The sequence below is a fragment of the Micropterus dolomieu genome, linkage group LG20 (assembly GCF_021292245.1).
Source record: "Micropterus dolomieu isolate WLL.071019.BEF.003 ecotype Adirondacks linkage group LG20, ASM2129224v1, whole genome shotgun sequence".
Lineage (NCBI taxonomy): Eukaryota > Metazoa > Chordata > Actinopteri > Centrarchiformes > Centrarchidae > Micropterus > Micropterus dolomieu.
The window spans coordinates 4,359,868-4,375,081 of NC_060169.1; the positions used below are offsets into that span (position 1 = coordinate 4,359,868).

At 40.3% G+C, this 15,214-nt stretch overlaps 1 protein-coding gene and 1 long non-coding RNA gene across 3 annotated transcripts; one reads left to right on the plus strand and one right to left on the minus strand.

Moving 5' to 3' along the window:
- Window positions 1–1,183: 1,183 nt before the first annotated feature.
- Window positions 1,184–11,400, plus strand: LOC123958749. 2 transcript variants are annotated; one of them, XR_006822153.1, is made up of 6 exons: window positions 1,184–1,240; window positions 1,841–1,932; window positions 4,947–7,681; window positions 8,473–8,614; window positions 9,115–9,403; window positions 11,062–11,400. It is a non-coding gene; the product is annotated as an uncharacterized LOC123958749 (long non-coding RNA). The 2 variants fall into 2 exon arrangements; XR_006822154.1 differs by lacking the exon at window positions 1,184–1,240 and adding an exon at window positions 1,297–1,477.
- On the minus strand, window positions 3,584–14,623 carry LOC123958748. Its single transcript, XM_046032329.1, has 2 exons — window positions 14,613–14,623; window positions 3,584–5,724 (listed from the first exon to the last, which is right to left on the minus strand). Exon 2 carries the CDS (start codon window positions 5,656–5,658, stop codon window positions 4,810–4,812), a length of 849 nt encoding a protein of 282 aa, XP_045888285.1. The 5' UTR covers window positions 5,659–5,724; window positions 14,613–14,623; the 3' UTR covers window positions 3,584–4,809.
- Window positions 14,624–15,214: the final 591 nt, after the last annotated feature.

Here is a 15,214-nt window from a genome sequence, read left to right on the forward strand (position 1 = left end):
TCTCCCACCACACACTTCACCACGGTGGTCTCATATGTAGGCCTACTGTGTGTAAATATGTGTGTATTAGTGTTTTACCTCTGAAAGCACCACATATAAGTGCCAACTCCAAGGAGTTAGACTTGTGTTTAGTTTATTAAATATGTGATGAAGGGTTAACAGAGGCACTGTGACAGGTAGGACCAGCCATACATCTTAAAGCACTGTATGTATTCCAAATTATATTGTGTCCACTCTGGCTTCTGATGTCTGTTCCAACACAGCTCAAACCATCGGTAGATATGCATTTTCCTCCTATGGGGTGTGGAACATGTGAATATTCATGCACACCAGAACCTCGAACGCCTTACTTGGGCCTGACAGAACCTCTGTGATCTGATCAACATCTTAAATTACACTGCAATTTACAAAGACAATGGCTATACAGGCTTCATGCACATATGACCCAGGCAAAGTATGTTTCATTAAGGTGTTACATTAATGCATTTAAATGGCTGCCTGTCCCACAATGTTAAGTGTAGTGTCAGATGTTGCTTGATAAAATCCTTTATTGGGATATAATAAATCTTGAATTGTGTGCTGCTGCCTTTTCATATACAGTTTATGGCTGCTGCCCGTGTGTCCCCACCTTTAGGTCATGCCTACTGTGATGTCCTTTCTTCATCATGTCTCCTGCGTTTCCCAATTGTGTGTGCTTGTCCTTTTATGTCATTGACATAATTGTACAACACATACCGTCTGCTTATTTGAGAAAACATATGGGATTTCATAAAGGCTGTAAAAAAAAAAGCATAATAGGCTGAGGTAATATAAGGGGACTAAAAAAAAGGGGATCACAAGTTGGATAAAGCTTTCCAATGGTGTTATATTTTTACAATTTTGCAATAATTGAGAAATGTATGAAAGATTGGAAAGTGATGTTAGGACTGAACAGTTCAACAAATGTTTCTGTAGCATCAACTACATCTTCGACAATCAGGGGGTGAAGGGATGTAAAACTTTAAAAAGATTGAAAAAACAGAAATTAAAAATAGTCTCTTTTGTCTCAGATATCAGGAAAGTGCGCGAATATTCAAATATTTGAATGCTGTACACTCATTGGATGATTCATACTGCGCAGAGGCGACTTCGACCAATGACAATGTTTTTCTTCGTCGGAGAAGATACGTCATAACGTCAAGCTCGTTTGGAAGCAGACAGTCCGGGTAACGTCCCGCTGGACGTTCAGCGTTCACTGAAGGTAAAGTAATGATTTTGTTTTTCTTCATATGAAGTTTCCTTCCAAGATATCAAGTTCTCATAAGTTAAGCTAACACTTAAGGGCGGCAGCTTGGAAAACGTTACGTTTTATTTGTCCTTTTTAATGTATCAGACTCCGTCTGGCATTAACGTTAAGTTAGCTAACGTAACCTTAATAAAAACGTTTTTACGTTATCCTTCAGTGTGAATCATGCGTTCATCGTAACATTTCATACCGGTAAGTTACCGGTACGTTAACGGGCCTAATGCTAGTTCCTCTTGCTAACAAATAAAAGGCTGTGGCAGATTGTGACCTGCAGTGACAAAGACATATTTAAGTGACCGCTATAAGTTAAGTTAGTTAATGTGACTGTTAAGAATGCTAACGTTAGCTGTAGCACGTTTAGCCAGGTAGCTTGATACTAATATTATTTAAAGAAACGTTAAAAGCTCCGCTGCTCATAAGGTAAACGTTACTGTTAACGTTACTGTTGACGTTACCGGTGTCATGCCGCGTACTAACGTTACCTTGTAAGACACATATCTCAATTTTAGCTAACGTTATCTCAGATGAGTTAAGTCAGTTATTCTTTCTGAACAGAGAACCAGATTCATCACGAATGAATCATGAGTGACCCAGACAGGAGACTCCACTGAGGTCTGGACAGATTGGACCATTTCGACAACTTCTCCGTGAGTGTTTGTTTCTTTTTAGATGTTAATGTGCAAATAAAATGCACCTCAGAAGGGAGGAGGTTCTCATGTTGACTATATTTTATATTAATGTCTATACAGATAAATGTCAAAAGCTGTGAAATGAAGACACAAAAGGCAAACATGAACAATCCTATCTATAATGATTCTGAGGTCATATTAACAGGGTTTTAGGGGGTGAGGTCCAAAACATGCTGTGCCATAAATATGTCTAATCAGCGTGGAGAGCATCATAACCAACCAAATTACTTTCCCCAAATCTACTGGTTGTAGTTCCTCCAGTAGACTGATCTTTGGGTGTCTATTTGTTCAGAGATATGGTGATAATGGCCCAATATGATGTGAAATTACATATTTGTCATTTGAAAACGTTACACCCCCCACCACCACCATACCACGAACACCACCAAAACATTAATCTAAAGCTCCCATTAAACCTATGGGAAAACAATGAAATTTTAAGCTATTCTAATGTGCATCACGTGCTCATGGACACAGGAGCAATGCTGCTGAGACATGTTGTTTTGGGGTTTTATATTGACATATATACATATATATTGACATTTATCTGTATAGACATGAGAAACCACCTCCCTTTTGAGGTGCATTTTATTTGCATCCAAATCCAAAAAGAAACGTCTCCTCATTAGCTAAAAAGAACTTGTATGCATCACTTATAAGTATAAGACAGGCTTCACTTTTCCAGCAGGTGGGGAAACAACAAACAGACTTTTCTTGGTCTTGAGAAGCTGACACGCTGTAACTGACACAGCACATTTACTGACAGAATATTTTCCTCCGCTTGCATTCACCGTCATTTTCTGCCGCAATCAAACACTCGCTACGCACCTCCCGATTCGGAGTTACGCTACCATAACAGCACATGTCGCGTTCTTTGAAGAATGAGGAGAGGAAGGGAGCCAAGCGTTGAGTGTTACTGTGTGCAAGTGAAAATTAGTAGCGCATTCATATAATAATAAGTGTGGGAAATGTTAGTAGCGGCGGTCACAATTCAGCAGTAAATAAATCTATGGTTTAGCGGACTCTGTTTCATTAGCTGCAGTGATGTCACTGTGAGTACAGTTCAGAATCAGTAGGCAAGAGGCTCAGGAGCCCGCGTGAACTTCACAGCCTAGATAAACCAATAGATTTCAGGGAAAATCTGACCTGATTTCTTCATATAGGAAGCAGCATACAGGCTGCATTTTTATGTGGGGTTACAACCTGTTCACAAATAGACATAAAAAAGTGATTCATTTAAAAAACTACATACAGCCCCTTTAAACCTTGTTCTTTAAGAATTCAGCTTCCAGTCTTGAATCTTTCTATCACCACATTTTATCAGCAGCCAACATGACCTTTAATAGTATTCTTCTTCAATACTGGATATTTCCCAGATAGCAAGACAACATTGAGTGATCTTTATTGTGTGGTGTGGTGATGGAGCAGTGGCCACATAGGTTGGGCGCACTGGCCAGGTGCTCCCAATCTCCTTGATTGCCTGCAGAAGCACAAACAGAGATACACACTGTACACAGGCCCCAGACTCAGAGTTAAAGGGACCATCACATCACATCACAGTTCAAATCTGTGGATAGGCTGTCATTCACTAACAAAGACCACGCCAAGGTGAGGTATGAAAAGGTATTTTATTTTGATGATAAGGAGTATTTATGATGGAGGGATGAGGGGGAGAGGGATAAAGGGGTCGAGGATAGAGGGATGAAGGGAGAGGGGTGAACGGGTCGAGGATAGAGGATTGAGGGGGAGAGGGATGAAGGGGTTGAGGATAGAGGGATGAGGGGGAGAGGGATGAAGGGGTCGAGGATAGAGGAGTTGTTTAGGGTCTGGTGGCTGGAGCGTCTAGGAACACAGGGGCTGCAGTAACCTCGGGTTGCTGTGTCAGGATGATGGCGGCCTCTCCACAGACTTGGACTGTCTGGGTAATGAAACTCAGCAACAGAAACAAGAGCAAACCATCCATCCTCTGTCTAAAATGTGCACCTCTTAAACAGACAAAGTGGATGGTTTGAAACAGGTGTCAATTAATCCATTTACACCCAGGTTAAGAGGGGCTCTGCGACACCACATATCCCCCATTTAAAATGCTGTCCTTTCATCACCCAGGAATGTTAACAAATTTTCACTATTGGCTGAAGATGCTAAAAATGGTCATTCAGACTTGGCTTTGGCTGGCTCTAACGACCACGACGATTGTCAACCAGTGGTACAGATGATCTTTGCAAACGATTCCACAGAGATTAAGTAGCTGAGTTTCTCTACCAGTCAGTCATCACTGAAGAAGTCTCTTGGATGAGGGACTTAAACGCCTTCTAGTATCTTCAAACAAGTCCAGTTGCCCTTGAAGTCAACCTTCCTTGGATATCTAAGTCAAGTGTGTCGAAACTTTCCCAGGCTCTCTCATTCACTGCAAGAGATATCAGGGCATCCATATAGAGAAATGTAGAGAGAGAGGGGAGATAGTGTTAGCATCTCGCTGTGAGAAGGACTCTTGTGAATCAAAGTAGTGCTATTATGCCCTTGTTTCTGTTGCTGACTTTCATTACCCAGAAAGTCAAAGCCTATGGAGTGGCTGCCATTATCTCAGCCACAATTCTGTCTCTGGTGTTGAAAGATCCACCCAGAGATGTCGCTGTGACAGCGGAAAAATCTGCAGAATTTTCTGCTCTGGTTTTCGAAGAACCAGCAGCAGTTCTCCGTCTGATCCTTGAAAAAACTGACATTCTCGTTCTGGTGGCAGGAACAACAGCAGCAATTGCATCTCTTTACAGTTAGGAATGTTTTCTCCAATTGAGTGAGCAGTTTTTGCCTCAAAGGCTGAACAAAAAGCAGCCATTATTTCTCTGATCCTTGAAAAACAAATTTCATATTTAAAGCTGCAATTTTAGCTTGAGCCCTAGAAAATATGGCTGCAATTTTATCTCGAGCTGTGGAATGTTTCTTGGTGATTTTCTCTGACCCTCTGCCTGCAGGGTGTTGTGTCTCTACATCATGTTTCTCTGTACGGCTTCTGCCTCTGACTTCTGTCCGGACCGGACGTGGAACCATGTCTGTGGGTGTTTGATGGACCGGCTCTGTCTGGACCGGACGTGGAACCACGTCTGTGGGTGTTTGATGGACCGGCTCTGTCTGGACCGGACGTGGAACCATGTCTGTGGGTGTTTGATGGACCGGCTCTGTCTGGACTAAACGTGGAACCACGTCTGTGGGTGTTTGATGGACCGGCTCTGTCTGGACTAAACATGGAACCACGTCTGTGGGTGTTTGATGGACCGGCTCTGTCTGGACTAAACATGGAACCATGTCTGTCGGTGTTTGATGGACCACAGGTTCTGCTGATGTGCAGGCAGAGTGGGGAGAAAGCTTCAGCCTCTCGCTGACCGGCTGAGATCTGTTAATAATAGATGGGTTGTTCTGCCCTGGGGTTTCCTTACTCAGACAATCTAAGTCTGAGTTGCTGCCGTTATTCTGGTAGAGTAACCTGAGATTTCTGAAGCTTCTGTCTCTGAGTTCTGTCTCGACTGGAGGTGGAACCATCTCTGTCGGTGATTCATGGACCACAGGTTCTGCTTGGTCAACCCTGGGTGAACTGGCACTATCATGTCCCAGTGCATATCTGATGAGACGACCAGCTGCTGTCGTGACCCAAGGAACCACAACCAGACCCAACATTAAGATCGGCATGTCGGCAGAAATTGGTTGTTTAATTAATGTTTGCTGTTAATTTTTTTCCCTATATTCAAATATTTTCTTCACAAAGGTGAGAAATAAGTTTGTTATGTTGATTCTTGAGTGGATCTTTCTGTGTAGCTCGGAGAGGAGTCTGCGCTGAAATGAGCTCCAGCGGGCTTTCAATGCCTTTATATAGGCCTATATGATGCAATTGTCTTTTGATGGCACAGATCAAAGGACAATTACATCATAGGTTTTACCAGTAAATGACAGCAGGTGTGTTTCAGTCATTTAGTTTTAAAAAATGCTAAAGGTGCGAAATGTTGTGAATGACTAGTAAGGTTTGATACTTTATTTATCATTCTATTAAAACAAAAATAAAGTTTGTTGCCCCTTCATTCTACATGTACAGAACTTAACATATAATAATTAAATGTGTATTAAAATATTGTAACATATAAAATAAAACAACATTTAAAAATAAAACAATCTAGTTATTTAGCCATGGCTGCACGTATCCACCCCAAACATTCCGCTGTGCATTTTTTAAATTTTGCGTCGGGGTTGAATGTAAACAGCAGCCACGAGACATTAAGATGGTTTCATCTTAACATTAAAAAGTATGAAATGTGGAAAAAACATGCCACCCAATGTGAAGGTGTTGCTGAAAAGTTGAGTGAGAAAATATTACAGGCTTTTCTGTTGTGCTGTTGTTACTTATACCTGCAGACCGCAGTGAGGAGCAGGAGTGGATTGTAGCCTGTAAGCTGCAAATGAGTAAAATAAAGGTTTTTGGCAACTTTTCACATTCCTTTTTTTAACTTATCTAGTCTGTTTGAAGCATTTTGCTTCATTAACCAAAATGCGCTGTCTTCCAGGCTGTGTGCGCGCAGTTACGCAGGAGAGCTCTGGTCTCCTTTGTTTTACAAAGAGACGGGCAATTGTCACAGATATGAACGAGCTGGGCAGATGCAAACATATCTTTTCAGTTTAAGACTTTATTGTTCTGCTAATACAACTGAAACCAAAAGAAGTTACTACAGGAACGTGTGGTATAGTACCACAGGAACATGAGGTACAAATACCACAGAAATTTTATGGTATTTTACCACAGGAAAGATAGCAGGTCTGTTCCTGTGTTAGGAGGGAGGCACGTGTCTCCTTTAGGTAGAGAGGGATCGTGATCTAGTAAGTTCCTGTACTTGTGCTTCACGGACGGAAGCTGCGTGAGGCCGCACACCCTTCTACGGCGACACGCCAATCCAACCGGGGTGTCCGCAGCCAGGGCCAGAAGCTGAACGGAGTGTGTCTGTGGCGCTTCATGATCTACGGGAGATTCCATGTCCGCTCCCCACAGGGGGGGTCTTGTCGTCAGGCCCGGGGCAGAAGTTTTAAGTTTATACATTTCTGATGCATGTTGTCTTGTCAAGCGTTTTGTGTCTTAGTCTTATTATAAGTTATCTTAAATAGGTTTTAGTAAATTGACTCCCGTTAGAGATGTCCCTTTGTAAAGCAGGCAACCCCTTGCTGGTGGTAAAGGGTGCCCTCTGCTATTGGTAGAAGTGGTTCTGACCAGCTTGTGGTCCAACAGCAGAACCAGCGCTCGGACCGGGTCAGGCAGTGAGTCTTCATCCTTGACATTACCGAAACCAGAAAACCCTGTGAGGTTTATAACAACGTGAGTTTCTGTGATCTTCTGAGGGCCGATAAACTCGATGCCCTCATCGTTCACATGAGCAACTGACACGAACTCACATCCACCTGTGGAGCGGATCTCACAGTGTGGGAGATGAAGCTGACACACAGTCTGCTGCAGACATCTGATGTCAAACAGGCTGCTTGTGGTGTCGGGCCAGTAGCCTCCTGTTCCAGGGGACAATCCTGTAAACCACGTCCCCTTCTCCCTCCAGCAGGCCTGTCACACTGCACTGGTACAGGCCTGGGCAGGAGCACTGGAATCTGTAGGTTTCATCGTTTTCATCAACAGTGATATCAGGGGTGAACTCGTCACAGCTGGATTTGAACAGCATGTCAGGTAAGCTTGATCTCTTCTTCCTTGCAGACACTTGAGTCCTGGAAGAATGCAGAGCTTTCTAGTGGATGTGGACGGCCAGCATAACATGATTCTGTGCATTTTGTATTTATGGCTGCAGTGTGTAGGCTAGGCTGTATAAAATGAAGCCTATATGCTTACAATACAGGAGAAGATATAGTGTGACACACTGTTGGCAGATTTAATGTTTTCTTATCAATTCCTACATTATTTTGGGATAAGCAGAGAACATGAAAATTATCAAGTTATTAGTTCATGCATAAATGCTTATACCATACCTTTAAAAACAAGAGTAGAGATAATAACCACTCTGTTTATGGGCAGTGAGGTTTGTTAGTGTAGTTTTTACACCTTTCTCATGATGAAATGATATGTGATGTGAAAAGCAATGCTTTTGATGAATTTGGATTGTTTTCAAAGGGTAGCCTATTTTAGTAAGGTCCACCTCAGTTTTCTAACCCATGGTCTTATTTTGTCTATGTACTGTACATTCACTGCTGTCCTCCTTTGTGAAAGTAAATCTGCTGTCTAAACTCAATTCTGTTTGAAACAGGAAGCCTGTGCAAAACTACATGCTCAATCAGGGATGATAGTTGAGTTGCAAAAGATGTAAAAACTATTTCTGCCCCACATCTCTCTCTACTTCTGTGCATGTTTATTTACAATAAGTAGAAGAAGGGGAAAAAAAGGAAAAACCTAGTTTGAAACTGTTAAACAAGCTCTCATCGCTTTACCATCCCCCTCTGTCTGCTCATCTGCTATTTTTCTTGAAGACCAGGAAAATGCACGATCGTTGAGGAACAAAAGCAGGAGGTCTCATCACCGGAAGACTGGAACTGACCATAAAGTGGAACAGAGAGATCCTATGATTCTGATCCAGCAACCAGTGATTCAACACAGGATAAACATGAAAGAGTAAGTTTCAGTTACTGCATTTTTACAGACCCATTCTAAGATAATTATTGCACTTGTGCTGCACCACACCACACCTCAATATAGAAACCACTTGCCACTAATGTAGCATAGTCTACCGCGACCCGATCCCGGATAAGCGGATGAAGATGGATGGATGGTAGCATAGTCTGCAAAGGAGTGTGGATGATGACATGCAGATTGAACTTTTAAATAAAACAGGATTGACACCAGTCCTTTGTTTGTTTGTTCAGCTATGCGGTTAGCTACAACAAAGGTCAATGTATCTTATATGTAAACTGCAGATATGCTGATGGAAATGGGTAAACGGTTTTAAATTAAATTCCACATTAACTGAAAATGCATATCTAAAACATCTGCGGAGGCGTATGGTGTTTTAATCACATGTAATCTTATCTAAACATGATTGTTTAGATAAGATAATGCACAAACAAATATATGGTAATAATCATGTTTTGTTTTTTTCATTTAATTATTAACAGACAGGAGAACCAAGCAGGCAATCAAGACTAGCCCCTGCTGAGATGAGTGACACAGATTACACCTGTCAATCCACGAACAGGCTTGGATCTGAAGACGATTGTTTAATTCCTGCGTCAAATCAAGATGCGGACCAGTTGTTCAGTAAAGAGTCGGATTCCCATCTTGCCCTTGCCATCCATGCATCTCTTGAAGATTTTGGAGTTCAGTTTGGACCCATCTCTGGTCATGATGCTGATGATCAAGACTCCACTCTTCCCTGGAATCCGCATGACCTCAAAACAATGCAGGGTACAGTACAACCCCAATTCCAATGAAGTTGGGACGTTGTGTAAAACATAAATATAACCAGAATACAAAAAACAAAACCAGAAACAACCTATGTTCAATTGAATACATTAAAAAGACAAGATATTTAATGTTCAAACTGATAAACTTTATGGGTTTTTGCAAATATTCACTCACTTTAAATTTTATGCCTGCAACACGTTCCAAAAAAGCTGGGACAGGCGCATGTTTACTGTGTTACTTCACCTTTCCTTTTAACAACACTCAAGAAGCGTTTGGGAACTGAGGACACTAATTGTTGAAGCTTTGTAGGTGGAATTCTTTCCCATTCTTACTTGATGTATTTACTTAATTTGCTCAACAGTCCGGGGTCTCCATTGTCGTATTTTGCTCTTCATAATGCGCCACACATTTTCCATGGGAGACAGGTCTGGACTGCAGGCATGCCAGTCTAGTACCCGCACTCTTTTACTACGAAGCCACGCTGGCGTGACACGTGCAAAATGTGGCTTCGCATTGTCTTGCGGAAATAAATGTCAGCATATGTTGCTCCAAAACCTGTATGTACCTTTCAGCATTAACGGCGCCTTCACAGATGTGCAAGTTACCCATGCCATGGGCACTAACACACCACCATACCATCACAGATGCTGGATTTTGAACTTTGCGCTGATAACAATCCGGATGGTCCTTTTCCTCTTTTCCCCGGAGGACACAATGTCCATAATTTCCTAAAACAATTTGAAATGTGGACTCGTCAGACCACAGCACACTTTTCCACTTCGAGTGAGTCCGTCTCAGATGAGCTCAGGCCCAGAGAAGCCGGTGGCGTTTCTGGGTGTTGTTGATATGTGGCTTTCACTTTGCATGGTAGAGTTTTAACTTGCACTTGTTGATGTAGCGACGAACTGTGTTAACTGACAATGGTTTCCTTAAGTGTTCCTGAGCCCATTTCCTTTTGTTGCGCCTTTCCCAGCATTTTTGGAACATGTTGCAGGCATCAAATTCAAAGTGAGTGAATAAGTTTATCATTTTGAACATTAAATTTCTGGTCTTTTTAGTGTATTAAATTGAATATAGGTTGAAAAGGATTTGCAAATGAAGTATTCTGGTTTTATTTACGTTTTACACAACGTCCCAACTTCATTGGAATTGGGGTTTTAGATGAAGTAGAAGTAAACCAGAAATCAACATCAGAAAGCTCAACCCTTCTGAAAGTTTTTATTAATTAAATGATTCTCATGGATAAAAAAAAAAAAACTGTCACATCCAGATATTTTTCAAAAGCATTTTTTTTATGGACATGTCCTCTGTGTGGAGGTGTCTTTTGTCTGTACCTTTCTGCATCACTACAGTATTTTGGAACAACAACCGTAAACAAAACAAAAGTATAAGTAAAAGTAATGGAGAATTAAACCAAAACAATTAAGTATTAAATATTGTTACTTAAGAATTCAACTTTCACTCTTGAACCTTATTAATGCCACATTTTCATCATAAGCCAACATGATCGTTAATGGTATTCTTGAGCAATACTGAATTTCATTAGGCTGATACTCAACATCTAAGAGATTCGAACATCTAATTTTGGCTTAATTAGTCCTGTCGGCCAGCAGATGGCTCTAAACACTCAAGTTTCTTCTCATGTTCTGTACAAACAGATCAGGGAGATTCCCCGAAGCAGCCGACGCTGAAAGCCATGCAGTCTGCAGGAGCCTTTAGTTAGCCTAGCTATGAGAATAAATAAACGGAGTGCTTTCTCTCTTTTTCTCTCTCTCACACATGCACACATAGACAGAGGCACCCGTGCTGCCGCTGTCTCTCCCACATCAGATCCTCCCTCACTTAGCAGAACTTCTTGGGCATTTATCGTTATTTTGTTATGAGCGTGAGCTACTCTCTCCCAAAGCCACAAACCAGAGAAGACTCAAACTGTGATGTTATCAGGTGAAAAATCTGGAGCCGCTTGTTAATAGACAATGAATGTGAAACTAATTTTGCCCCACGTTTATTTCATAGTGTCTATAAAATCTTTCTTAATTTTTTGTTTTTGGAAAAACTTTAAACATTATATCAGATGACATCACAATTCGTGTATGTTTTGTTTCTTCTTATTATTTTGTTTCAAAATTGAATCGGATAAACAGAAAACAAAAAAACACATCGTTTTTTGTTTGTTTTTTTAAACCAAAACGGAAAAATATTTATTTTGATCATTAATGTGTCCGATTAGTGGAGTTTTTTTGTGTTACACTTAATAAACCTGCAGCAGATACACTTAGGCAGTGGCGGTGCCTGATTAAATGTAGGCTAATTAAGATGAGATTGAGTTTCTCTACTTTATTATCCTCTACAGTTGTTAGTGACATAGTAAATGATTATAAATTGATAAAATAAATATTTATTTTTCCTGATTCAAACAAAATGATTTATAAACATAACTGAAAAGTTATCTGTTGGGGCACTTTTTACCTCAATGATAAATAATTTTATTTCAGTTCAGTTAAAAACTCCTGGACTTTGTTTCTGCAGGTTTTCTGCTCATATTCAAAAATTTCTGCACATTCAGAATCTCTCCCACGTATCTGTGTTCTCCTATATGTCCAGAAGAAAATTGTATTATGAGATTAACATCATTATTTAATAGGAATTCATAATATTTAAGTCTATCTGACCAATATGTACGTGTATGTGCTTCCCTTCAGACTGTAGCCTTCTGAATGAGACAAGTGCACTGCACTTCATCAGAGGTAGCCTATAAAACCGAAACCAACACTGCCAATCAGGCAAAAATCCTCATGTTAACTTCTGCAGCTCCCAAACTGAGCCAGATTGTGCTTCAGGTTTTAGATGTTTATAATGCAAAACTCTACCAGCGAGTCTGCTGGCTGCGTCTCAGCGCACGCGGGTTAGCCTACTATGGTGAGCAGCCAGCCTCCTGTGCGAGTCCGGCGTGACTGTAGAAACAGCGTGAGAAGACGACCTCTGTTGTTGTCAGCGCTCGGTCGGTTCAGTTTTTCATTTGCTAAGTGATCGTAATAAATAAACACATAGATGCTCCGTACTTGTATAGCGTCCCCAGGACAACAGGTCACCGTTAGTCTCGAGCCCTGGTTATTAGTTAATTAGGCGAACTGTATATTAACGAATCATATACGGATTAAAATGTTTGGGTACTTTTCGTTCAGCCTCTATAGACTGTTTCGAACTGACCTTTATTTTCTTCGTGAGATGGAAGAATTTAGAAAGTTGCGCGCCGCTGCGGAGAGCCTGCAGCTGGAGTAACACATTGATTACGCATGCGTAAAATCAGGAGCATGGGACTTCATCCAGCCAGAGGGAACGACCACTGACTGTCCAGTGCGTCGGTTCCACTGGCAACCCAACCCATAGTAGGTTTAACGGAGAGGGACAGGGAGAGGAGGTCGCTGGAGGGACCTGGTGCACTGTGGAAGGTCGGTGATCGTTCCCTTTTGGATGAAGCTGACGCAGACAGCTAGTCCTATATAGAACAAAACACAGGTGCTTTGTTTTCTGTATTGGTTTTAAAACAGAAAAACCAAATAATGACTTGTTTTAATTATGTTTTTTCCAACTTTGGTTTTGAAACAATAATCAAAGAACAAACCATACATGGATTCATCACAAATTAGAGTTTTAGTTTGTGGATTTTGGAGAAAGTTGTTCATGTTCACTAACATTTTAAACACATGTATGAATTCCTAAATTGCCCAAATTTTCCCATTTGTAATAATACAATGTAAAAAACAGTTTTTGCTTCCATTAAATAGTGAAATTGGGTGGCCCGCCACAGTCTCATAGTTTGAGATAATTAAGGTAACGTTAACTAAGTATTTGAACTGCATTTTGTGTTTCCACTGACACTCGTTTGTAAGAACCTGATGAAGCTGGCCGCGAAATTAGGAGTGCACACGTATTAGAGCCTTTATGGTAAATGCAGTTAAAAGGAGCAGAGCGAGCTGATGGGCAGGTTAGAGACTTTATTCTGTAATTTTTTCACGTGTTTTTTCAAGTGTTACAGTATGAGAGTCTTACTTAAAGAGAGGCTATGAAATCTTAATTGTACGCTATTGGAGCACAACATGCCATTTGTTTAAATTGCGTCAAACTCAGACTGTATGGTTGGACTTGGTGAATGTAGCACGAGGATACACATGTGACAAAGCCCAGTTTTCAAAATAAGGTGTTAGTGCATACAGGATGGAAATAAGATTAATTGGATTATATTTACGGGAATAATAAAACATGTACATGTACCAATTAAAAGTAAAATAAAATGTTAGGGAAATGACTTACAAATTATTCTTTGATTTAGGGTTGCTGGAAAAACATTAAATAAATTAGTTGACTTTTTTGCTGTTTCATCACCATTTATATCTATGCAGTGTCTTTATGATCAAATTGTTTAGTAGGGCCCAAAATTATTAACAAGAAGGTAAAATTCTTCATAGATCTAGCTTCTTTATTTTGCTTTTAAAGTGCACCAAATGAATATAACTTAACTTTAAAATGAAAACATTTATAATTGAAATGTACATCTCAAATGGGGATCTGCTGTGAATAGATGGGACATTGCTGTAAAATGTCAGAAAAATGTATGTATTTAGTGAAAAAGTTGTTGTTTTAACATAGACCTTCTGGTTTTTGTACATTCAAAATATCATATTCTAGTAGGGAATGTGTGCACATGAACTGGAATGTTGCTTGTAATTACTGTCAAAAAATGTTTATATGAAGTAAATCCCATGCACTAATAAGATAGGTCTGTAGATATATTGGAATTGCTTGTTATTACTGTCAAATTATGTTCATATAAGGTAAGTCCCATGCACTTACAAGAAAGGTCTGTATATATCGGAGTTGCTTATTATTACTGTCAGACAGTGTTTATATAAAGTAAACCCCATGCAGTAATGTAAAATGTTTGTACATATATTGGACAGTTGCTTGTAATTGCTATGAAATATTGTTTACATAAAATAAACGTGTATTTTTCCATGTATTGGAGAATTGCTTGTAATTACTGTCTATTAATGTCTATATAAAGTGAACCCATACATTAATGAGTAAATGTCATGTTGGCATATTGGAAAGTTGCTTTAATTACTATAAAACAATGTTTATATAAAGTAAACCCTCATACATTAATGGTAAAAGCATGTAAAGTTATCGGAGATGTGTTTGTAATTACTGTCAAGTATTGGTTATATAAGGTAACCCCCCATGTATTAATGGTAAACGTACAGTGGGGGAAATAAGTATTTGACCCCTTGCTGATTTTGCAGGTTTGCCCACTTACAAAGAATGCAACGATCTATAATTTTAATCATATGTACATTCTAACAGTGAAAGACAGAATCCCAAAGAAAATTCCAGAAAATCACATCATATGAATTCATTAAAATTGATGACCATCTGATGAGGAAAAACAAGTATTTGACCCCCTGGACAAACAGCATGTTAATATTTTGTAGAAAAGCCATTATTGGCCAGCACAGATGTCAAATGGTTTTTATAGTTGGTGACAAGGTTTGTGCACATTTCGGCAGGGATGTTGGCCCACTCCTCCCTGCAGACAGCCTCCAAATCATTCAGGTTCCGAGGTTGTCGCCTGGCAACTCGAATTTTAAGCTCCCTCCAAAGATTTTCAATTGGATTCAGGTCTGGAGACTGGCTAGGCCACTCCAGAACCTTGATGTGCTTCTTCTTCAGCCACTCTTTTGTTGCTTTGGCGGTGTGCTTAGGGTCGTTGTCGTGCTGAAACACCCATCCTCGACCCATCTTCAGCTCTCT

What these genes read in the sequence shown, in the direction of transcription:
- LOC123958748 (XM_046032329.1), bottom strand. Translation starts at nt 5,658, where the DNA reads ATGCCGATCTTAATGTTGGGTCTGGTTGTGGTTCCTTGGGTCACGACA.